General features: G+C 42.3%; 8 protein-coding genes across 8 annotated transcripts; 4 read left to right on the forward strand and 4 right to left on the reverse strand.

Annotated features, from left to right (window-relative positions):
• Positions 1-403: 403 nt before the first annotated feature.
• On the reverse strand, positions 404-2491 carry EAE98_006835 (uncharacterized protein; the record flags this gene model as incomplete). Its single annotated transcript, XM_038954458.1, has 3 exons — positions 404-1960; positions 2020-2121; positions 2303-2491. 3 exons carry the CDS (start codon positions 2489-2491, stop codon positions 404-406), a joined length of 1848 nt encoding a protein of 615 aa, XP_038809138.1.
• An 878-nt stretch (positions 2492-3369) lies between these two features.
• EAE98_006836 (uncharacterized protein) lies at positions 3370-5064 on the reverse strand (the record flags this gene model as incomplete). The annotated part of the gene is made up of 4 exons (XM_038954459.1): positions 3370-4103; positions 4154-4724; positions 4787-4891; positions 5062-5064. 4 exons carry the CDS (start codon positions 5062-5064, stop codon positions 3370-3372), a joined length of 1413 nt encoding a protein of 470 aa, XP_038809139.1.
• A 318-nt stretch (positions 5065-5382) lies between these two features.
• On the reverse strand, positions 5383-6748 carry EAE98_006837 (uncharacterized protein; the record flags this gene model as incomplete). Its single annotated transcript, XM_038954460.1, has 2 exons — positions 5383-6544; positions 6597-6748. The coding sequence occupies 2 exons, from the start codon at positions 6746-6748 to the stop codon at positions 5383-5385; spliced, it is 1314 nt and encodes a 437-aa protein (XP_038809140.1).
• Positions 6749-6870: 122 nt separating this feature from the next.
• EAE98_006838 (uncharacterized protein) lies at positions 6871-8151 on the forward strand. The gene is made up of 6 exons (XM_038954461.1): positions 6871-7087; positions 7139-7164; positions 7219-7307; positions 7362-7491; positions 7542-7817; positions 7874-8151. Exons 1-6 carry the CDS (start codon positions 7041-7043, stop codon positions 7927-7929), a joined length of 624 nt encoding a protein of 207 aa, XP_038809141.1. The 5' UTR covers positions 6871-7040; the 3' UTR covers positions 7930-8151.
• Positions 8152-8713: 562 nt separating this feature from the next.
• EAE98_006839 (uncharacterized protein) lies at positions 8714-9747 on the forward strand (the record flags this gene model as incomplete). Its single annotated transcript, XM_038954462.1, has 2 exons — positions 8714-8755; positions 8824-9747. The coding sequence occupies 2 exons, from the start codon at positions 8714-8716 to the stop codon at positions 9745-9747; spliced, it is 966 nt and encodes a 321-aa protein (XP_038809142.1).
• An 875-nt stretch (positions 9748-10622) lies between these two features.
• Positions 10623-16277, forward strand: EAE98_006840 (uncharacterized protein). Its single transcript, XM_038954463.1, has 4 exons — positions 10623-10868; positions 11002-11150; positions 11214-15584; positions 15641-16277. Exons 1-4 carry the CDS (start codon positions 10757-10759, stop codon positions 15668-15670), a joined length of 4662 nt encoding a protein of 1553 aa, XP_038809143.1. The 5' UTR covers positions 10623-10756; the 3' UTR covers positions 15671-16277.
• A 966-nt stretch (positions 16278-17243) lies between these two features.
• On the forward strand, positions 17244-19258 carry EAE98_006841 (uncharacterized protein; the record flags this gene model as incomplete). Its single annotated transcript, XM_038954464.1, has 4 exons — positions 17244-17728; positions 17791-17862; positions 17913-18090; positions 18161-19258. The coding sequence occupies 4 exons, from the start codon at positions 17244-17246 to the stop codon at positions 19256-19258; spliced, it is 1833 nt and encodes a 610-aa protein (XP_038809144.1).
• A 518-nt stretch (positions 19259-19776) lies between these two features.
• Positions 19777-21624, reverse strand: EAE98_006842 (uncharacterized protein). The gene is made up of 3 exons (XM_038954465.1): positions 21464-21624; positions 21175-21380; positions 19777-20960 (listed from the first exon to the last, which is right to left on the reverse strand). The coding sequence occupies exons 1-3, from the start codon at positions 21481-21483 to the stop codon at positions 20116-20118; spliced, it is 1071 nt and encodes a 356-aa protein (XP_038809145.1). The 5' UTR covers positions 21484-21624; the 3' UTR covers positions 19777-20115.
• Positions 21625-24251: the final 2627 nt, after the last annotated feature.

The raw sequence follows: 24251 nt of genomic DNA on the forward strand, positions 1-24251 counted from the left end.
ATTTAAAAGAACTTTGACAATTCAGATCTCTTTCTGGTATGATGTTAAATGATAAGAATTCCAATTCTCCATACAAATAATAGTCAAATTTCATTTGATTTTTCCACAGATTTTGATGTTCATGATGAATTGAATAATGATTCAATAAATAAGCAATATTGAGACAAGCTAAAAAAGGCCAGTTTCCGCCCATTTTTTTTCGCTTGTGTAGAGAGTTAGTCAGTCTCTCTCTATTATCACTTTGTCTAGATTTTGACGCCTTACAGATTAGTCGCATCTTTTTCCTGACATCACATTGAGAAGGTTGGGTAGATTTAGGCAGTCCCGTAATGTGCAGGTTAACATTTCGTTTCACGTACATCTCAATGTTCAATCTCAGGTTGAATGCTAATATTTGATATTTCTACATGTTTGCTAGTTTTTGCTTCTTGTCAAACTTTTGACCGCATGCCACCTTGATTACAGGCCGTTCCTGCCATCCTTTCCAGTTGTGAGCTTTACATGCTCTGTAGCTTGCTTCATCAGAAATTGTTAAGTCTCTCATGCACTCTGGGTCATGTCTATCACCATTGACGCATTTGTCTTTTGGGACTTGACCACTTCGAAATACACTTTTTCGGCTAGCTTGACACTTTCTGCGAGAACTTGAGGCTTCTTCGCTTTCTCCAACGACGTGAGATGGGCGTCTACATGCCTCGTTGCCACAAAGCTTGCTTTTTGTGAAGCAGCTATCATCCGATAAACATTTCGCTTCTAGAGCTAGTATGCCTTGTTTGGGTGGCATATGATTTGAAATGAGCAAGACGACCACCTCGTCCAGAATCAGCAGCCATGTATGATTCATTGAGCAATGCGAGCATCCATATTTCAACTCTATTGTCGCAGATGCCACTGCTCCCTCTAGAATGCATTTTGTCAAGTCCGGGAATGCCTTACTTTCAAGCTCCAAGAGACTTTTGCGAATGATTGCTAGCGTTCTTTTCTCCTGAAGACCTCTTTTGAAACACGCTGCATGATGTGGAGGATCTGATGTCCCAGAGACTTTTAAATGTGATTTAGATTTCTGAAACAGCTCGTCTGCCCATGCCATCGTCTCAGTCCGCCATGCCCCTTCATTCACGAGAGGCGAAAGGTTTGGTTTTTGCTCGTTCGTAGAATCGTAGGAACTTTGATATGAAGCCTCGTCAGCAACAGAGTCGCCCTTGGTGGAAGCATCATCTACAGCAATGTTTTCTACAGCATTAATCTCTTCCTTCAACTGGAACGAATCATGTCTATCGACGTCGGCTCCACCATCATCACCATCATCATCAGAAATTTCAATAATTTCCAACTTGCGCTTGATGCCGCTACCAGCAGCATCCTTTTCCGAGTTGTTTGTGGCCGTTTCGTCGTCAACTGCTTCTTCCTTTATAGCCGCTGTGAATGCTTTGCTTTGATTATGGCTTGACACTGTTGGCCTCGCAATGATGGTTCCTGTCTGTGCCGTTGATTCGCCCATCTTTCTTTTGCTTTCGGTCGAATCTGTGGCCCTCTGGGTTTCATTGTCCGAGATATTATTGCTCATTCGAATGTGCTGTTTCTCAATCGTCGTCGTTTTTTGTACAGTGAAGCGCGCGGCACTCCTAGTATCACGTTTCCACGACGATGCAAGTTGTTTGCGATTACTTTCGTGAGACTGAAGACCCGGCGACCAACATGAAGTTGGAGCTTCCCTAGATCTGACAATACTTGCCGACTTGTTTGATGGTAGCGTAGCTTTGGCTTCTTCGACGGCATTCGCAATATTCGACGCCCCCTCTGCATTTTCAGCAACCTCCTTGCTTTGACTGTTACCTCCATCCACAGCTCCCTCTAAAGTGGACGGCTTCTGCGTCGTCTCATTGCTGCTTTTCTCAATGCCTTTGATTGATGTGGCAGTTCCTTGCATATCAGATTGAGCTAGAGTACCAGAACGGAACTTTACATCAACACATGTTAGCTGCTTGTTGAGCACACAATGAAGAAGTCTGAACTCACAGTGGCAAGAATTTTCAAAGCTTTGATCCGGTCATTTTCTGCAATCCAAAGGGCGAATTCAAGAAGTCCCACTAAATTCCCCTTATCTGGTCGACTTTCGAACTGAGTTGATAGTTAGTACAGTCGATGGTGAACGTTTTGAAAGTCTCATATAATGCGTATATGCCTCAAATCAGGGGAAAGTCCACAGATGATTTGGACATCTAGAAACATGTGTACACGATGAATAATTTAGACATTCCACCTCATTCAACGCCCTCGAATCTTATACCGAATCACTCACCCTTAAAAGCACGTCGGTAGCCTCCCAAATAGATCCATTCGTATGAAAGACAGCAAAACGAATCAGTTCATTGTCAAATCCCAACTCCGCAACATTTTCGATGGTCAACTGGGAAGGTTCTTGGGCAGGCTGCTCCGAGACAGCTCTTTGTGCTAGAGGCTCACTTGCGCTTTTTTTGGGGTCAGTCATGGTGTTTTGCTCTGATTGGACGGCCGAGATCAATTGAGAAAGTCAGCGTGTCCTTTAGCTAGATACGTGGCGTGGATTTCTTGCGGAATAATTGTTGAGTGTGTTGTTGTATCTGCTTCGACAATAAGGGCGGAGAATTTGAGGCTGACTTGGTTCAATAGGTTGAAAGGCGGAGGGCACGTAGGGAAAAAATGGTGGGGAAGAAGCTGGTTGAGGTTGGAGAAGCGAGAAAAGTGAACCAAATATGGAAAGGGGAGCGGAACAAAAGTGAATATTTCATCATAATCTAGCTATAGCGTTCTATCACTTATATCACTTCCACCGATATTGTATAGCATGATTTACAACGTCGTTGTACAATTTAAAGGCCATATACATTGTCGATTTATTGGCTGTTCAAGATACCTTTACAAGAGAAGCTTCATGCATCTCGCTTAACACAATAATCCTCGACACCATTTTCCATGTTGTGTGCTGCTAGGCCATCATAGATAAACTTCTCCCCACGTCATGATGCCCTTCATGCCAAATAAACACACACCCGCTCCTACTGACACCGCAGAAGACACAAGGCCTTGCCGTCGCTGGAATGGAATATCATAGTCAATGCTGACTTCAAAACAAAACTGAATAATAAAACTCGTAGCAGAAAAGAAATGTTGTAATGCGCCGAAGGCCAGCTTCGAATGTTTTTTTGAGTGCAGGTGCGCCGAAGGAGTACTGTTTAACCCGAGCCGATATCGAAATAAAAGACTCTTCACCTACTTCGAACGTCAAGAAGATTGCTAAGTCGCCTGAAATTTCTAATAAACTTCATTTGGTCTCGAACTGAGTGATGACGCTGATAATTTGATCAAGCCAAGAGCAAAAATCGAGAGTCATTTTACAGGACATGGGAGTTTCCATGTGAACCCTGATATGTGAGCTGGTGTGCCAACAAGTTCGGAATGAGTACTTTCCTCTGTCGTTGGACTAGTAGGTAGACATGGCGGGTTATGAGGAAGACGATCAGTTCCACCTTGACAAGAATAACCAAGTCTATTCCGGGCATTGGCACGACATCTTCGACGTGCTTCAATAGTAGCTGCGTTCTCGTCTAACAAGTGCGATGGACGGGAACAAAACTGGCTATCACAAATGGTATTGTGATAGCTCTGATTGAACCATGACTTAACCTCATCTATTGTGGGCGAACTTTTCCGTGCACCAATAGGACCAAACTTTCGTAGAGAAATTCTCCACTTGTGTTTACCTTTAACACAAGTACATCCGTTGGTAAGCAATCTAATGTCTGGATGAGATCTGTCACCACCCTTCCTAATCAAACATGAATATTTGCTGGGGAAAAATTCTCTCTCAATATCCATGATCCGCTGATGAATAAAACTCCAATTCTCGTCGATTTTTATCGCCTTTATGAAACAATCTTCAACCGCTCTGGCCGACTGAGATTCATGGCGTGGCCGAGCTACAAGTGGTTTTTGGAGGTGTCGTAAAAGATTTTCTGCCCATTGATCGGGGGGCTCGTCGAGGTCATTGTCATTTCCCAGCTCAGCCATTTCTTCACCGACCTGGTTATGAGCAAACTCCAACAATGTCTTCGTTTTGTTAACTATGGAACATTATCGGCATGGTATCCAAACGATACAGAGGTTGACACACCTGACCTGCCATTTTTGATAAACTCTTGCAGCTTGCCACCTTCATCATCATCAGCATAATGATCATCGGAGGAGTTATCGTCGAAGGAGTCATCAAATTCAGCGTTACTACCACTGCCATCATCGTTGTAATCATTGTTGCCAGCAACGACACCTTGATCATCAACGACATTCGAGTCATTCTCAATAGGGTCGATGGTCTCGTCATTTTGTTCCGCCAACAAATCGTTCTCTACAGTTTCTTCAACTTTCACCAGAGCGTCCACAAGTGATCTATTAGGCTTTGAATCGTTTGGTGAAACTTTGTGTGTGGAAGGATCCGGAGTTCCCTCTGTCTTGATATCATTGCCAATCAGATCGACAATCTCCTTGTTGTGTTCCATTGGAACATTAGCTTTTACAACCACTTCACCACTCGCACGAGCTTCCACGAAAGACTCATTGGGTTTTGTTCTCTTTGGTACACTTCCTTGCGAGACAGGAGTATGGAGATTAATCCTTTTTATACCATATCTAATAGGACTGGTGTGACTTGCTGGTGGCTTTTGCTTGGCCGCAGGTCTTTGTCGAAACTAAAATCTTGTTAGCTGAAAGTTTGTAAGGATTAGTTGATGCTTGAGCAATAAAAACATGCCTCAGCTATTGACTTCACGGCCTGGACGCGATTGTTACTTGATGCCCACAGGGCAAGGTTCAGAAGATTCGACTTGATATTGAGTTGGTTGGGCTGAGATTCGAACTGTTTCTATCTTAACATCTCAAATTCAGAGCAAGATTATGGGACCTAAGCTACCGACCTCTAGCAAATTGTCTACGGCGTCGAATAAATCATCATTTGATGGTACACAGCAAAATCGACTGGTTCTCGATCGAACCCTAAGCTGTAGAGCGTTTCAATGGTCAAGTCACCATCTTTAGAAGAAGTCAATCTTATGTTTAGGCCTGGGTAGTTTTGGAAGATCGGCGAGAGAGGTGTGGTGAATGATAACACCCAACAGAAGAAAGACGAGTCGACAAGCCTCGTGGATGCTTTTGGAAGCTATCGAGAGTGTTTAGTTGTTAGAAAAGGGAAGAGTGTCTCGACGCCTAGAATGCCTTTTTCGAAACAAACAAACAAACAAACACGCATGCAAAATCTAGTAGGCAAACGCTGGTAATGTGTTCTATTGGATATTAAATAACGTGTTAACACGTGAAGCTGCAGTTTTCCGCTCATCTAGGACTTTCTCCTCAATGTAACATGAAATCCTTGTGGGTCCACTTCTCCGTAGCCTTTCTCTTTGCCTTCTTTGCGAAGCTAATAGGACGTCTGCTCTCGACTTTTCCACGAACCAACATATTTCTGTACCTATCTTTCAACAAGTTACCCTCGGGTTTCAGTAACCTCAATGATTCTTGCAGCTCATCTGGTAGGACGAGCTCGAGGTCCCTCTCTGGCAAAGAAATCTTTCCCAATTTTCTTCTTCGCAGTTCCATATCATCGCCTTCACTACTATCGTCTTCCACCACCGTCAACGAGCGAGCCTTTTCTTTCTCCGCAAGAGCCTTGGCCAATTTCTTGATTTGTGCAGCTTGTTCTTCTTTCTTTTTGTTATGAGCTGCCATTTTGGCTTTCCTTTCCTCTTCCTTTCTCCTCTTTATCCTATTTCGCTGCGCTTGAGTTTTCCTCTCAGGCCTCTTAGCGTTCAAACGAACATCTTCTGCGCCACTCTCAAAACCTTCCCAAGCAGAATCTTCTTCCCACTCTGACATATCTGCTCGCGCTTCCGCAGCTTCTGCCTCGGCCGCAGATCTATTCGCTGCTTCTCGCTTTTTCTGTTCTAACTCAATAGCAGCCAATCGTTTTTTCTCCGCTGCAAGTTCCTTCTCTCCTTCAGTCGTTAATCTCTCTTCGTAATCTGTGAATACTGGGTTGTAACTGTATCCTCCTTCCGGCTTTTTAACTGCAGGAATATCCTTTCCACTGGCTGCCAACGAAATTGGCTTTTGCTTCCATGAACTGGGGATTGTTGTCTTTTTTGCCTTCTCGAGAAATGAGAATCTGGGATCTTGTTTCGCTTCTTCTATGTCCTTCTGCTCGTCCCAAGGATCGAATGAAGCTTCCGTGACTTCAACCGTCTTCTCTTGATGTCCATCGGCAATTTTGCGTAGTCGAGTAAGCTCTTTATGTGAAATATAACCAGTTCTTTGGCGCTTCGATTCGATAATCCCATCGGTAGTACCTTGTCCTGGGCGCTTCTTCATCGACACTGCTGGAACAGCAGAGCGTTGAGCAATGATTTCATCGGCTTTGAGTGGCTTGGAGGCTTTCAAGTACTTCTTCGGTATCGCAGCATCTCCAGCAGTATCCAAGGTGAAAAGATCAGCGGAATCCTTCTCAGCAATAACTCCACTGCAATTGAATTAGTGATATGTAAATGATTGATTTACAGATGGTCTCTTACCCTGCAATCAATTCATCTCTGACTTCATCCAAACCTTCTTGGACTTCTGTAACATCGACATTCTTTCTCCAAGCTTTCTTTCCTTTCCTTGACTTTTGATTGTGTTGTTGAGGAGCATCTTTAGAGCCCGCAAGTGGTTTAAGGACAGGCATTTTGTTACTGTTGTGTTGCTGAGACTTTGGAAATTCTGGCGATTGCGAGAAAAATAATTTTGAGATTACGATAATTTTTCTGATAGCTACGGTAGCCTGTTCGAGCCAAAGGCTCAGCCTCGGCCGCCTCCAACAATTTACGGTCAGGCTATTGAAGCAAGCTTCTGAAAGTCGTCCTTCTTTGTTAAAAAGGCGATACCGAAGTAAATTCACGACTTTCAGAGATTCCCTGAAATCATCTTAATCAATTAATATAAACTTCTTGACCGTCTTCATATTCTGGAACTTCAAAATGGCGCAAGCAACTGGAACTTACAATAATCCCCTGAAGAAGTTCAAGTACGTTGTTCTCTGTCTTGTCTAATACCACATCACTAATTATGATTGCAGATTGGTCTTCCTTGGGGAGCAAAGCGGTATGAACTCCATGCGGTATTCTATATGGTTGAAAAGTTAATAATGAATTGCAGTTGGCAAGACTTCTCTTATTACACGTTTCATGTACGACTCTTTCGACAACATGTACCAAGCAACGATTGGTATAGATTTCCTCTCTAAAGTGAGCATTCTCCGAGAACCAAGTCCATAGCAATAAGTCTAATACTCTCTTCAGACTATGTACCTGGAGGACAGAACTGTGCGATTACAATTATGGGATACTGCTGGACAAGAGAGATTTCGAAGTTTGATTCCTTCATACATCCGCGATTCTAGTGTAGCAGTGGTGGTTTATGATATTTCAAGTACGGTATTATATTTGTCTTTCAAACTACACATTCTAATGTCTTGTTAGATCGAAAATCGTTCCAAAACACAAGGAAATGGGTGGACGACGTCAGAGGAGAACGAGGAAACGATGTCATTATTGTATTGGTTGGCAACAAGACAGATTTGAACGACAAAAGAGAAGTAACCACAAGCGAGGGTGAAGAGGAGGCAAAGAAGAACAACTTGATGTTCATTGAAACGAGTGCAAAGCTGGGCCACAACGTGAAGACTTTATTCAGGAGGATAGCTCAGGCTTTGCCTGGGATGGAAGGCGCTGATAATGCAGCGACGCCGAACCAAAGTAAGTTTGAATGTGGCCAACGGCATTGGTGTGGCAGTTGCTAACCGTGGAAATAGTGATTGATGTCAACGTCAACCCAACTCCTGCAAGTCAAGAAGGGTGTGCATGTTAAACGAGGAACGTAGTAATGGGAGTAATCAAATTCTTTTCGATGCTTGTCTTAATTGGGACTTTGAAAGGATTAGGAGCATAGCATTTCACAGCGTATTTATATGATATCGATAGCGTACATCTTTGGCGTACCTATTTAATGAGCTCTTAAAGTTATTGTAGACTAGAGGTAGAAAGCTAAGTGATCAGATTCTGGAATAAATGAACACACTTTATCTCACTGAGTCTTCCGTTATGAGCCCCCAAGGATGTATTAGATGTTGATCTACTGACCTGACAGTTTTTAAGCCTCTCGCAAGCAATCCCATTATTTCAATGATAAACGCGACCCTCTCCGAACGGACAGAAATAGCTGAACACAAAAATTCTACACCGCAATCTAAATTTGATATCAAAAAACAATCAAGTGATGTTTCCTTTTGGAATTCCTTAATCCAATAATCTTCCAAATAACAGCTCTTCTTCTTCATTTCACAAGAATTCAAAATTTGAACATAAATTTAAATCCGATTTTAATTTAAGAGCGACTTTCAAATTTGCTCTTTTGTTTGCGGACCTGCTGTTCGGTCTTCTTGTCCATCGCGAGCCCCTTTAAGATTGTGCCGATCCAAATATAGGTGATGGCTTACATAAGCAATACCAATCCGAAGATCCGAAAAACCATCTTCCAAGTTATCAATCAGGAATAACTTTGTATCTTTTCTTTTGGCGCATTGTCGAATCTTTTAACTTCTCGTCGCAACACATTGACGAGTCAAATTCCTACACACATATACAATTTCATGATGGTCTCTTTACCGCGATGGGTGCGGGTTCCTCGCCCCAGGGTAGGTAGTTTCTATTTATCAATCTTTTGTCGTCCATGGCAGATAGAGCAATATTAATTAGTGAACAGACTTTCCTATATCTCATGACTTTACGTACCGGAACAGAGATGATTTCATTATCAATGATCTTCAATAAAGTTACTGGTTTTTACGGTCTTCTCGCAGTGCTTGCCGGCTTGAAGTTGTCGCCTTTACAACTTTCAATGTACATATATTCCGTCGCGGCTCTCGCACTTACCGCGTTCCTCATGCCTCACATCCGCAAACAAACACCATTTCAATGCTTAGCCCTCGCATGGTTTTACTTGTTCGACACGATCATCAACACCGCCTTCACCACCGCATTCGCAGTAACATGGCTCCTAGCCGTAAGCGCCGATCAATCTAATAAGGGTATTCCAAGCGCCGCTCCAGGAGGTAGCACGATTGATGAGACGGCAGGCTTTACAAGCCCAAAATTCAATGTCAGCGCAGTCAACGTTATTGCATCGCCCGCTTCGGGTGCTGGACAAGATGCGGTAGCATACGGGACTGCGGCCGGAGCAACTCTTGAGCAGAGTGTTGGGATCGAAGAAAGCGTTCCTAGTATCATCGTCGTTGGAATTCTCACATTGATTCGAGTCTACTTTATTTTGGTAGTTATGGCATATGCTCGACAAGTTTTAAGGCAGAACATGTACTCTGCCTCTTCAACAAAATTACATCTCAACACCGATGGTAGCACCGACGCTCGCGCAGAAAACCCTTTTGCGATAGGCTCGCCACAAGGGCAAGGCTGGAAGGGCAAACTTGGTAGACTCATGGTGAAGGTTGGAGAAGGATATTGGCTTGGTGGTCAGGTAGATGAAGCATGGGTCAAAGGTTTAGATGGACGATTCAAGACCCAAAGAACATTCAATGGACCTCCAGGTACCATAGAAAGAGAAAGAAGAGCGAGAAGTGGTACAGGACCACCTGTTCCTGCCAAGGGTCTCGGCATTGGGAAGTTGTAAGACTACCTTCAATGTGATGATTCGTCGTTTGGGCAGTGAGGAATAAATATGATAGATGGATTTCTATTGTGTTGGTACGATGATGTAAGCTGTATAGGAAAGCAATGGTGTAAACTGGAGGACGTCATTGGCATGCCATTCTGTTAATACATTTCAGAAGAGCTTGATGATCAATCTTTCGTAACTTCTAAGCTGGAAGAGGTTTTCATAGTACATATGGCGTTCTTTGGGTACATTGGTAGGGGGTGCTTGCAAGCAGTCAAACTTTTTTTGGCAGATTCTCGAATTGCTTATGGTCATGGAATAGGAAATCATTGATGACGGCAATTACTATTATATAATGATTTAGGAATTAATGCAAATTGATAGTTGCAACCTGTGAAAACATCTCGTGTTCGGGTTCCAAGTCCAGTTCAACTTTCTTGCCACCAATATTGGCCTCTTTTCGATGCTTTCAAAGCCCGAATCCAACGAGGCAGCCAAGAAGCATTCAAGCGTCAAACCAACAACGCTTTAAAAGTAGCAGGCACAAAACAAGACATCAACACGGGCTTTACTCGGAAAGTGCCTTATACTAGAGAGAATAAAAGCATTTCGGGATTCTTCTCCCTGGTTAATTTTGATATTCTCACCATCAAATATTTTGATCAGCATCGATGGCGTGCTCAGTTGTGGCTGGTGTTTTCCTTCAAAGCCGTTTTAGATGACAAACGATACTTTTGTTGATTTCTCATTGGTCAATCACTGGTCCCTTTCTCCATGATTTTATGTCCCAAACCCTTCCATTCCCTCACTATCCCCTCTGTTTACTACATACACTTGTTGACTATACCATAAATGACAATAAATCCACTGATTGCCGTTGGTCAAATGCACTTGATAGCCTCGATAGCCTCGATAGCCTCCAATATCTAAAGATATACCCTTGTATCATTCGCCGAATATCGCATCACATTAATGGCCCTAGGAGGAGGCACTTGATTAGGACGGGAGAAAAATATATTTGATCATGTCGTTCCTCTTTCGCAGTCTCGAGAACACTTCTAATACTTCATCTCATTCTCATTCTTCTAACAAAATGGCGACGAATTCAGGAAAGATTCGTACACCTGAAGAAGCTGGTATGTTCATACTCTCCGTGCTATCAGTTCTATCTATCAGTTCCACAACCCTGTTATGCGGCACCTTTCCCCTCCATTCACCCCCCACTTCAAGAGATTCTATGACACTGATTTTGTTATTTACCATGAATAGTGGCAAGAATTGCATATTTGTCCAGCGATGTAATCATTTCCGTGCAGCCTGCTCATTCAATTGAGTCGGAGTTCTCTTCACATTTACACAGATATGCTGGAAGAAAGGATCTGAGTCTTGTTGCTGCGAATGAGAGTGGTGTTCCAGAGGTAAGTTATCCCAGGTTACATTCCTCCAGTGTGAATTAAAGTATTAACGTAATATTCATCTAGTTACAAACGATTCGCCACAACAATGATCCTTTATTATCAGTATTCACACCAATCCGCAATGGAAAACTTGTTACAGTCACTACAAGTTCCTCAATCCTCGTTTCTTCCGTACCCCACCTATACAGACTCGCCAACTTCCCAGTGGTCATTCACGTCTCATTACAACCCTCACAGTATCCAGATTACTCTTCGATAACTTCGATACGAAATTCTGGCTTCACATTTTTACAATCCGAGACATTACAGGAGGCACAAGACATTGCTGTGACTGCACATGCTCTTGCTATCAAGTCAGGAAAAGGTGTCATTCATTTCTTTGATTCCAGATCGGCAGCCAACGATGAGGATGTTGATTTCGAGGATCCCAATGTTGTCTCAAAGATACTGAATATCGATTCCGTGAGAGTGTTTCAAAGTAGCAAGATTGGAGGTTCTAGCATACATGCCGATGATGGAAGAATTGCAACTATTTCCGAAAACGTTGCAACAGGCGTCACGTCCGGAGGGGAGAATAGTACCGAGTCTGCTGTACCAGGCCAGACAACCACTGAAGTACCATCTAAGGCTTCATCTGTAGGGTCTTCCAAATCTTCTTCAGTACGAGCAAGCAGTGTGGATAGCAGTGCTTCTTCTGCTACAACTGTTGATGCGCCAAATGCACGCGCTGTAAGCTCGGACGATATTTACAACTTTGTCTCTGGCATTTGGGATCAATTGAAATTGATGGTTGGCAGAGAATATACTCCTTTTCAATACACTGGCCCATCGAATGCTGAAAATGCCTTGTTCATTTTTGGATCGGATGTTGGATTGTTTGGCCGAGCAATTGACGAAGGGGCCGATGAAGTTTTTGCAAAAGCTGGTATCATTACTGCACGTTTGTATAGGCCATGGTTGGGCTCCAAATTAATTGAGGCGATCCCTAGATCTATTAAGAGAATCGCTGTTCTCGAGCAAATTAGAAGAAAGACAACTAAATGGGGACCTTTACTTTTGGATTTACTTACCACGCTCAAATCGGGACCTGGAGGCGGTGTAGAAGTTATCGTTGGACACCAATTGGGATTTATTGAACCGGATACAGTTCGACAAGCACTTCGTGGTGTTGTACAAAATTTGGTTTCCGAGAAGCCGGTTCAGAACTTGGAGGTCGGGAATCCCGATGGACCTAATGAATCTTCAAGCGGGTCTGCTTTAAGCCAACCAAAAGTCGAGTCTGCTTATATGAAGATCTTGGACCAGGTCTTCGGCAAGAGACTTCATTTGGCAAATCAAATCGATTCCCAAAATGCTGGTATCTCGTCCACTGTTGCGTCAAATCCAGAATTTGGTTTTGGTTCTCTCTTAGCTAGAAAGGAGCATCGCCAAAGGTTTACCGAGGAAATTAAGGAGGCGGCCCAATCTAAAGAATTCATCACAGAAGCACCTAAATCATGGCTATCAAAATGGTCTGCAGGTGCCAGTGATGATTTGGCAGACGAAATCATTGCTCGTCTTGAAACAGATGGATCTGCATTATCACGAAACTTACTGTCCAAGAAGGGATTATTCCGCAAGGAATCTCCTTGGCTTGTTGGCTCTGATGCTTGGGCTTACGACCTTGGCAACTCTGGTGTACACCACGTCATTGCATCCGGTGAAAATGTCAACATGCTCATCATCGACTCCACACCATACTCTGAGCGCTCAGCCGCTGATGCCGAAAGAAGAAAGAAGGACATTGGTCTTTATGCTATGAACTTTGGTAACGCTTACGTTGCATCTGTTGCTGTGTATAGTTCTTATACTCAAGTGCTACAAGCAATGATTGAGGCAGATCAATTCAATGGCCCATCTGTCGTCGTTGCTTACCTTCCATATTTCAAAGAAAATGATTCCCCTCTTACAGTTCTCCAAGAAACTAAGAAGGCGGTCGACCTCGGCTACTGGCCATTGTACAGATGGAACCCTGACAATGAAGAAAAGGGCGAAGTCAACTTCTCTCTGGACTCAGAGCGAATCAAGAAGGAACTTAAGGACTTCTTGGCTCGTGATAATCATCTCACTCAGTTGATGAAGAAGCATCCCCAATTCTCATCCAATCTTTCCGAAGATTACGGTACCGAAGTTCGTGCTTTACAGAAGAGAAAAGCCAAGGATGCATACAATGAGCTCCTTGAGGGTATGCTCGGTGCACCCCTGACTATTCTCTTTGCTTCGGACAATGGCAACGCTGAATCTCTATCAAAGAGATTGGGTAACAGAGGTAAAGCCCGTGGCTTGAAGACAATCGTCATGGCTATGGAGGATTATCCCATCGAAGATCTTCCCACTGAAGAAAACATTGTCTTCTTGACGAGTACTGCTGGTCAAGGAGAATTCCCACAAAATGGTCATGCATTCTGGGAAGCCATCAAAGATAACACGGACTTGGATCTCGCATCAGTCAATTACTCTGTTTTCGCTCTCGGAGATAGTCATTACTGGCCTCGCAAAGAAGACAAGCACTACTATAACAAGCCAGGAAAGGACCTCGATCGTGTCTTGGCAAATCTCGGTGGAAAGCGTCTTGCTGATGTTGGACTGGGTGATGATCAGGATCCAGATGGATACCAAACTGGTTATCAAAACTGGGAACCTATCATTTGGCAATCTCTCGGAGTCGACAAAGTTGAAGGTCTTGAGCCTGAAGCTCCACCGATTACTAACGAGGACATTAAGATCGAGTCCAACTACCTTCGTGGTACCATTGAAGAAGGATTAAAGGATATGTCAACTATGGCCATTTCTGCCGCTGATCAACAATTAACTAAGTTCCATGGTACGTATATGCAAGACGACCGTGATCTTCGGGATGAACGCAAGGCACAAGGCCTCGAGCCTGCCTATTCTTTCATGATTCGTTGTAGATTGGCTGGTGGTGTTGCCACTCCAAAGCAATGGATTCAAATGGATGATGTCAGCAACGAATTCGGAAACGAGACCATGAAACTTACCACCCGTCAAACTTTCCAATTCCACGGTGTCATTAAAACCAAGCTCAAGGGAGCCATGCGTGGTATCAACAAATCTTTGATGACCACCATCGCTGCATGTGGTGATGTCAATCGTAACGTCATGTGCAGTAGTTTGCCAACTGGTTCAAAATACCATAAGCAGGTTCATGCCATTTCTAAGAAGATTTCCGATCATCTTTTACCATCTACAACTGCTTATCATGAAATTTGGATCAAGGATGAAGATGATAAGAAGGTTCAAGTAGCTGGCGAAGCTGTTCAAGATTATGAGCCTCTCTATGGTCCTACTTATTTGCCAAGAAAGTTTAAGATCACTATTGCCATCCCACCACACAACGATACTGATGTATATGCCCACGATGTTGGTCTTATTGCTATCAAGGGTGAAGATGGTAACTTGGCAGGATTCAATCTTCTCGTCGGTGGTGGTATGGGTGTTACACATAACAACAAGAAAACATATCCTCGAACTGGAAGTAACCTTGGATATGTGTCCAAGGAACAAGCTCACATCGCTTGTGAGAAGGTCATGCTTGTTCAGCGTGATCACGGTGATCGCAAGAACCGAAAACATGCTCGTCTCAAGTACACTGTTGATGATATGGGTGTCGATGTTTTCAAGGGCAAGGTCGAAGAATTATGGGGCCAGAAATTCGAGAAGGCTAAGCCATTCAAATTCCAAAGCAACATCGACACATTCGGCTGGGTTAAGGATGAGACTGGATTAAACCACTTCACTCTGTTCATCGAAAACGGTCGTATTGAAGACACTGCCGACTTCCCAATGAAGACTGGTCTTCGAGAAGTTGCTAAGGTTCACAAGGGTGAATTCAGATTAACTGGTAACCAACATTTGATCCTCAGCAACGTTGCCGATGAAGACCTCCCAACGATGAAAGAGATGTTAGCTAAATACAAGCTTGATAATGTTTCTTTCTCCGGAATGCGTCTTTCTTCCTCCGCATGTGTCGCTTTCCCAACATGTGGTCTCGCCATGGCTGAGTCCGAACGTTATCTTCCACAACTCATTACCAAACTCGAAGGCGTGATTGAAGAAAATGGCATGCGTCAAGATTCTATCGTTATGCGTATGACAGGATGTCCTAACGGATGCGCTAGACCTTGGTTAGCCGAAGTTGCTTTCGTGGGTAAAGCCTATGGTGCATATAACATGTATCTTGGAGGTGGATATCACGGTCAACGTCTCAACAAACTCTACAGAAGCAGTATCAAAGAAGAAGAAATTTTGGAGATCATGAAACCATTATTGAAGAGATACTCATTGGAGAGAGAGGAGGGCGAGCACTTTGGAGATTTCTGCATCAGAATTGGTATGATTAAAGAAACGACTGAGGGAAAGACTTTCCATGATGATGTGAGTACTTCTGTTCTCTAATAAATGACTGAGATTTGTCCTAATGTTGATATTAGGTCGCCGAGGAGGAATCCGACGAAGAATGAAGATATGATTGATTGATTGATTGATTGATTGAATAAGATTCCAATAGAATAGTCCTTTCTACACTGCACGTGCGCATGGCGTTTCAACGGGTTTAAAATTACCAAATGATTTCTGTTACTCTTCTCTTCTTGTTCATATCTTCACAGATATGCTATGAATGTATTTCAAACAAAGTTTGACATTCAACTGCACATCCGATGGGGTTGGTTAGTTTTCTCAATCTGTACATATTTGAGTCACTGGCAGCATTGTCTTCTTAGATTCAAATGAAAATGTACATTACAAAATTCAGGAAGAAATTTGACATCTAAATTGTCTTTTCAGTACTTTATGATGCCGTCACAGTCGAGGACAAGCCAAAGTCAAAGAGTCGAACTTTGAGTGAATTCTATCATGGCTTGGATGGGCAATGACTGCAAAGATCGTTGAGGCATTTCATATCAAAGTCAAGTAGCAAGGAGGGTGCAATTCACAATGCGATGGATTGGTGCTCTCATGGCGCAACATTCAGGTAAGATTTTATCAGTTTTGTTAATGGAGTAATCCTTTGATTTCCTACAGTAGACTTTGAATCTGTTGAATTGCTTAGGGACGACATTGATGAACTGAACTCGGCACATTCATAGGTTCAAGCAGAAAGAAGCGCCAGACGGATCTCTATATGCCATCTAGTGTAATGTAAAGTCGTTTGCGATTGATACTAGGTTTTTCCTCGTGTCTGAAATGCATGTTGATACTAGGAACTGCTTTCTGTGACTGCAAGATATGAATTATAAGTTACTCACTTGATTTGGTAATGCTGGTATAAGTTGTACCACTTCTATGCAGCTCAGATTTTGCGATGAAGTGGATTGGGTGTGTTATGGTTGAGCAATTTGTGTAAAATTTCAGTATTTGTTGTGGCTATGCAGTACAATCATCAGTTATTGACTTGAGAAAGATGTGCCAGTCTCTCTAAAGTCTCCTTCACAAGCAGCTACTTCATTGTTTTTCAAGAATCTAATGCAAGACTGCTTAACTTCCAACCATCATATTTTATTAGGCTTTCTTTCGCGAGGGAACTTCTGTTGTGCCCGGATTATTGTATGAAACAGCGCGAGGATTATTACGATTACACAACAGAGGAAGGAACTTGGTCGCACCTACCATTCTGATATATCGAATGGAATCGCCTTAATTTGATGGATAGATTGAATTTGATAACAGGTAGGTACGATGGAAGCTAAAAGCTTAGTTTTGCACTCCTTCACTAAAGTCGAGGGTCCTTCTTTGCGAGATTAATTCTTTCTCTTTTTTCCTACAACAACAAAAATCTCTCGTCGACAACACTTTCTTTCTCAGCAAGTTCTCGTTTTCTTCCAATCCTTCAATTACAGTTCATGTTCTTTACAGTAAATCATACATTCTCTGTCACTTCATCTTGATAATTCCCTGCCAATACCTTCCTTTCACTTCATTGTCCCTTTCAATTCGCAAAATCATACAAAATTTCCACAGCGATCATTCATTTCATTTAACCATATCCGCACCTCCAGTGTACTATAACGAATTACCAAGAAACATACACAAACAATGGCTACACCCGCTACACCCGCTACACTGGCAGATTCTGCCGGTGATCCTCAGGTTGACGCCGAGAATCCTAGTGCAATGGCGTCTGCATATGTTCAACCTCAGCATAAGAAATTTCACGATTCTTCAGTCACTTTTGAGGAATATCATTACTATGCAGGCCTCGCACGCGCAGAAGAGGATGCTAGTACTGATAATGATATTGGCGATACTACTTTATTCTCTCTTATTGTTCCACCCAAGAATTTAAAGGGTCAAGCTCCGGTCAATTCTGCACCTGTGGCGGAGAAGTCGAATGAGGGAACTGCTGAGAATGGAGCCGAGAAGATAGCTACTGAGAGAAATGTACATGATATGTCCCATGGTGATCGCTCGACGATTACGAATGATGAGTGGACAAATGCTAGTAGGGCTTTGAGAACGGCTACTTGGTCTTCAGTTTTTTATCTGATTACCACAGATATTTTGGGTCCTTTTGGCGTTCCGTAAGTGATTGATTGAATGGCTGCCCCCTTTATGAACAATCAGCTAACACTTTACTTGCTAGTTTTGCCTTGGTAACTTTAGGCTGGGGACCTGGTATCGCACTTTATACTGTATTTGGAGGATTGGCTGTATAGTAAGATATGTTTGATATCTGTACTTGAACCACACACTAACAAATACTAGTGGTGGATTCCTTTTATACTACATGTTCCTCGGACTCGATTCCCATCAATATCCATTGAGAACGTATGGAGATATTGCTTTCCGAGTCTATGGAGCACCTGTTCGACATGCAGTCAACATTCTTCAATCGATCCAACTCCTCTTCAATGTAGGCGTGATCGTTGTTGGCAATGGGCAGGTGAGCATTTCTCCGCTTAATGGACTTTCTACTATTTTCTAAGTCTTTTATCATTCTAACATAATCATAGGCACTTTCTCAAGTCTTAAAATTCAAACTGTGCTACGCAGTCTGCTGTCTTGTATTTGCGCTTGCTGGCTTTTTCCTTGGTCAAGTTCGCACTTTACAAAAGTTTGGCTGGTTAGCCAATGCCGCCATCTGGATGAACGTTTTCATCATTTTATGTTCGATGATTGTCATTTCACATAGTGCGCCAAATTACTTAGCTGTAGATGCTGCTGCTGGAACTGCACTTGGTGGTGCACTCGTCACCCCAGATGATGCTGGTAGCTTTCCACCCGTCACAACATTTGGTCATCTTCCTCCCTCAACAGCTGGTTTCACTGGTGCCGTGAATGGACTCATGCAAGCCGTTTACGCATATCGAGGAGCTATGTTATTCACAGAATTCATGTCGGAGATGCGTAAGCCCCGTGACTTTTGGAAGGGTATGATTTGTGCTCAAGCATTCATCTATATTCTGTACATGATCTACGGATGCTTCGTCTATGGATATCAAGGTCAATATGCTGTCAATCCTTCCTTTCAAGGTGTATCACCCTATGCGTGGCAAACTGTCAACAACATTATTGCGTTCATGTCAGCTCTTATTGCAGCTGGCTTATACGGTAATATCGGTATCAAAGTCCTATATAATAACGTGTTAATGGATTTCTTTGGTGCACCACCTCTCAGCTCACATAGAGGGAAATTACTTTGGATGAGCATTGTTCCAGTTTATTGGTCAATCGCTTATATTGTTTCTGCCGCCATACCAAATTTCTTCGGTCTCTCGTCCCTTGTCGCAGCCCTCTGTATTCTACAATTCACCTATACATTTCCGCCTTTCCTTTACTTAGGCTACTGCATCCGAGTTGATGCAATTCTCGACACTGAAGGTTTCAATCCCGCCACCGGTCAAGTCACTCTCACAGACACTGGATTTAAAAGAATCCTGCGTGGTTTCAAGAAGAGATTTGTCTTGAACATTTGGAATATCATTTACTTCTGTGGTGCATTGCTTACGGCTGCTTTGGGTGCGTATAGTGCTATTGAAGCATTGATTGCGGCGTTTAAGGAACCTAAAATCACGGCTTTTACGTGCAGAAGCCCGGTGAATGCTGGATAGGGGCAGTTGAAGCAGAGAGAATTTTGATTTCTCTTAGAAGATTAATAATTCAAATGCCGGATTATGCTTGGGAATCATACAATATTTTAAGTGGCCCAATGGACGAGAGGAAATCGAAAATCCGCCTAGCTAACTAAGAGACGTATCTTGGGGTAGTTTTGGTTTGCTGTTTGTAGTGTTATGAGTGAGGCGGATTGCTAATTATGTATGGGAGATGTGTTGCACATTGCTAGTGAAGAGTGGAAGAAATTTCAGAGGAATGTCTATATACTTCATAGGTACTTTATTTGCTTAAATATACAATACCAAATGGAAATAATGGGGAGATTGATATCAACACACTTGTATCAAAATATGTTAGCTATACAAATAAATGTATTTCAAAGTACAAGAAGATGTCTAACAAGTATGATAGATATCTTTGAAACTTTTAAGATTAAATACGTAAATACAAATCATGCAAATGATTATAGAATTATAGGTATACAGATAATGAACGGGAAGAAGATGGAATTCGAGAGTATTTGAAATCGTGAGCAATAGCTAGTGATGGGTATGATTTCTAGATGTAGGTAGATAGTAGATAGAGTAGTGGTGTGATACTGTGATAGTAATAGTAATAGAAGTTGTAGTAATAAATACCTACCTAGCCCTAGAATTCGAGTCTGGACTAGCTGCCTATCGTATTCGCTCTTGGACATTTCAGTTACACATTAGATCTAATACGTAGAGTTCAATATTGTATTTGGTAAACACAATATTAGGCCTGATGCATCTAATATATTAGTTCTCATCTCGAAAAAAAAGTCGATTCGAAAGCCGTCCTTTTTTATCTACTTATCCACTACTCTTGGTCCTCACGCCTCCCCAGCAGCTACCTTTTTATGTCCCTTCGTCAACCCCTCTCTCTCCGCCTCCTCATCCACAATAAACGGAATCTCCTCTTTCAAACTCCTGCCCGTAGGATTCCACCCCAAATACTTCCTCGCTCTCTTTGCAAACCCCTTTGAATTCAATCCCCAGGAGATCGCTTCAAATCCTGCGAGTTCCTTGGCTTCATCCACATCCATCGCGGCGACTTCTTTCGTCTTGATGAGACCTTTTGCGAACGCGTCGGCGCCGACTTGTGCGGAGATTTCGCCCCAGACGTGGTGACCGTTTTCGGCGAGGAAGTAGCCCTTCTCGTTCCAGATTTCCCCGTCGTCGGACGATTGGGCGTGGGAGAGTGCGCGCTCGGCCAGCCGCAGGAAGAGCGCGCTGAGATCGTGCACGTGGATGTTATCCCACTCTGTGAGACCCTTGCCGAGTTGGGGGGCCTGGCCCTTTTGCAGGGTGATGCGGACGAGGTTGTAGACTTGTCTGCTGCGTTGGTTGCCGGGGCCGCGGCCGCGACCGTAGATGGTTGGGGGACAGACGATGGCGGTTTTGAGGGAGGGGGAGCCCGCGCCGAGGACGAGCTTGTCGATGGCTCGGTGGAAGGCCGAGTCCGGGAGGCTGGTGAGTTGCGAGACGCCGGTGAGATCGTCGTAGGGGGGTTGCGAGGGGGCTTCGCCGTAGGTTTGCGTTTCCATGTCTTTCCAGCAGAGGATGCCGGTGCCGGAGAGGTGTAGCCAGTAGCCTGGGTTGGAGGGGGAGTGACCTTTTGCGAGTCCGGTGGCGATGGCTTTTGCGGCTATTTCGTGGTCGGAGGAGTCGGCTGTGTCTGTTTGTGTGTTTTGTTAGTGGGTTTTTTGGGTTCTGGTTTTTGTTGATGGGATGAGATAGGATAGGATGGGGGGTTGGTTCTATTTCATATCATATCATATAGAATAGAATAGGATGGGGGGATGGTTCTATTTCATATCATATGGAAAGGAATAAAATAGAATAGGATAGGATGGAGAGGATAAAATTTAAAAAGACCACAAGAAACATACGTAAAACCACATCCGCCTTTGCAGCTTCCTCTTCCAGAATCGAGGCATCTTCCAAAGTACCATAGACTAAATGGACTTTTGGAAAGGCGGCGGCGACAGGAGCACCTCGATCAGAGTTGCGGACGAGCGCTGTGAATTCCCAATCTGGGTGGGCGTTGTAGAGTGTGTAGAGGGCATCGCCTCCGGTGTAGCCTGTGGTTCCTGTGCTTTTTGAGGGGTGAGTTTGGGGGGGTTGTATTGGTGGTGGTGGTGGGAGGGGAGGGGATGGGAGAGAGGATGGATAACTTACATGAATATTTTGGGCGCCATTGTTTTTTGTCGTGTCGATTTGCGGTGGGATTATTTTATTGGATTGTAAACGAGAAGTTCAATGGAATTGATGTCAAGAACAGAAATTCAACAGAAGAAATATAATATCTGAAAAGTCATTGGGGAATATATAAATCTTGAGCTCTTCGGACCCGTCATTGAAAATATTATGGGGTCGTAATGACGTAAGATACTTTTGATATTTATAAGCAAGCCATCGAGGGGTAAATATTGAATTGTCCATGTTTTCTTGATGTTTTCGATGTTTTCGATATTTCTCTTAAAGATTTATCCATTGATTTTCATTAGCCAGGTATGAAGTGTGATTGCGTGTTACTAGTTGTATGCAATTTGATAGTACTACCTACTTACTACCAGCTTTGTATGTAAAGAGAGGTTGACCTTCTCTCGTGAACCTCTCTTTTCATTCATGGTTACTGACAGATGGACGTTTTTACTAATCTTGTTTCGAGAAGTAATTGTTGTTGTCGATTTGGATGCTGTAGATATACCTATCACCTACTAGGTATCTTGGTAACTTTGTCTGCTTTGGTTTGTCTGCTCTGGTTTGTTGTGTTGATTGAATCCTACGCTCGTAGATGACCAATTGTAGTTGTGACAGGATTTCAACTTGAGATCCTCGAGATAAGTCAAGATGGTGTTTGAATAGATATCTTGAGTATTTTAAATGAAGTACGAAAAGATACTGTTTGAGATAAGTAAAAATAGTATTTGAATAGATATCTTGAGTATCTCGAAATAATAAAGATAGTATTTGAATAAATACTTTGAATATCTCCAATTAACTATTATTTGAATCAATATATCACGTACCTCATAATAACTAAAGGTGTGATTTCAATAGATATCTGAAGTACCTCGAGATGAACAAAACTACTGTTGGAAAGATATCCTGAGTATCTCGAAATACATAACTAGAGATATTGTTTGAATCAATATCCTAAATGCCTCACAATACTCAAGATATGATTTCAATAGATACTTCCAATACCTACGTACCGGTAGATAGCTAAACATATTTGTACTTTTCCATCCCCGGGATCTCTCTTCAATCTTCATTCGATCTTCACTCGGTACCTGTCAGCAATTCTTGGTACTCCAGCTATATATGTTTCTAGCCCCTGCTCACCGCACATGTAACGCTTTTCCGGCTGAAATTTAAGATTATTCACCTTTTTATACCCTAGTTTATTTACTATAATAAAAGATGAAATTAGAATTTATATTATAAAAGGATTCAAAATTATCGAAATTATTCAAAAAAATATATCATTTATTTTTAAATATTTTTATAACAGTATTTTTAAAGAATTAAAATTAAAAATTCGAAAAAATTCAAAAAATTCGTTTATTTTGTATAGGAAAAGTATTACAAGTTAAAAATTCTGAATTTTTTCAATTAAAAGCTTATATAATTTTTTAACAAAAATAATCAAAAATAAATTAGAAATTTTTATATATAAAAAATAAGTCAGATTATCTATTAGCAACTTTTTTTTAATTTAATATCAAGAATTGTATTAATTATATAATATTTTAGTTTATATAGCAAAATATAAATTTTGTAAGGATTATATTACAAAACATTACGATGTGCGGTGAGTATGTTCGATAACTCTTACCTAGTATATGAACCGGCTCGACCGGGCATCTTCACTCTCTGCTCTTCGGAATTTCGGATGAGGAAAAACAGTCCGTCAATAGTAACCTTGATGGGACAATGTATGTGTGTATTTTTATTCAAAGGCGACGGGAGAGGCAAGATTAATATAAAAGGTCGATATAAAAGGTTAATAGAATCCTGACTCGAATCTACAACATGTTAATTACTCCAGTTGATTTTATTAGTATAGTGTAATTAACCTTGATATTTGACTTGGGGGTGAGGAGTGAGGAGAGGAGTGAGCGTGAGAGTATGAGAGTAAAGTATTATATAAAAATATTAGAGTACCTATAACAGTATAAAAGTATAAGAATATGAGAATAAAGCGTCACCAGCTTGAGTCATCAGAACTCCAAAATCAGAATGGAGATGGAATCAAAGGACTAATAATACAATATGGTCTTTGGATAAAGATACCATGGTAATGAATCTAGGGACCTGGTAGGTAGAGAAAAAGGAATTTGTTGAGTATAATAATAACAACTCTAATATGTAAATTAGATTGTGGATTAAAAGACATCTCAAGTAACCAAAGCGATAATAATTAAAACCCCCCAAATTGTGTAAGGTTATATTACCTTTGATTCATGTTGTACTCTCAAAGGTTGTTTGACTATTTGACTGTTTGGCTGACCACTGCAGAAATAAGAAGCTCCCCAATTAATATTCTCTCGAACCTCTTACTTCCCTCGCTCCCTCCCTCCCTCGCTCCATCCCTCCCTCGCTCCATCCCTCTCTCCTTGGCAAATTGGCGGTGGGTAGTTGGGAGGGGGCGAAGCTTGGATTTCTTCCAACTACTAGGTAATATGCAATGCGATAAGGTCTGGCCGTGAAGAGAGAGAGAGAGAGGAAAGTAATTGAAGCATCTCATCTTTTTCATCTACCATACGCATTGGTTGGTAAACAATCCTTCTTTCGAATATGGATTTGCTTCAGCATTTATCCCATTCCGATATTAAAATTGATTCGATCCCACTCGAATGCTTGGTACCGGAATACCTCAAACATCCAATATGTACTTACTCGGTATCTACGGAGTCAGAACTACATCTATCTACAAACCTCCTCCCTCCCTCCACTCCAT

This window comes from Botrytis deweyae (genome assembly GCF_014898535.1).
Source record: "Botrytis deweyae strain B1 chromosome Unknown BDEW_015, whole genome shotgun sequence".
Classification (NCBI taxonomy): Eukaryota; Fungi; Ascomycota; class Leotiomycetes; order Helotiales; family Sclerotiniaceae; genus Botrytis; species Botrytis deweyae.

Bases quoted from the DNA above. Each gene is read 5' to 3' on its own strand.
- EAE98_006838 (XM_038954461.1), top strand. From the start codon at position 7,041: ATGGCGCAAGCAACTGGAACTTACAATAATCCCCTGAAGAAGTTCAA. The intron at 7,165-7,218 runs GTATGAACTCCA...AATGAATTGCAG, and splicing joins CTTCCTTGGGGAGCAAAGCG to TTGGCAAGACTTCTCTTATT. The intron at 7,308-7,361 runs GTGAGCATTCTC...TACTCTCTTCAG, and splicing joins GTATAGATTTCCTCTCTAAA to ACTATGTACCTGGAGGACAG.
- EAE98_006840 (XM_038954463.1), top strand. From the start codon at position 10,757: ATGTCGTTCCTCTTTCGCAGTCTCGAGAACACTTCTAATACTTCATCT. The intron at 11,151-11,213 runs GTAAGTTATCCC...ATATTCATCTAG, and splicing joins ATGAGAGTGGTGTTCCAGAG to TTACAAACGATTCGCCACAA. The intron at 15,585-15,640 runs GTGAGTACTTCT...TGTTGATATTAG, and splicing joins GAAAGACTTTCCATGATGAT to GTCGCCGAGGAGGAATCCGA.
- EAE98_006842 (XM_038954465.1), bottom strand. From the start codon at position 21,483: ATGGCGCCCAAAATATTCAT. The intron at 21,381-21,463 runs GTAAGTTATCCA...CCCCTCAAAAAG, and splicing joins ATGGCGCCCAAAATATTCAT to CACAGGAACCACAGGCTACA. The intron at 20,961-21,174 runs GTATGTTTCTTG...ACACACAAACAG, and splicing joins AAAGGCGGATGTGGTTTTAC to ACACAGCCGACTCCTCCGAC.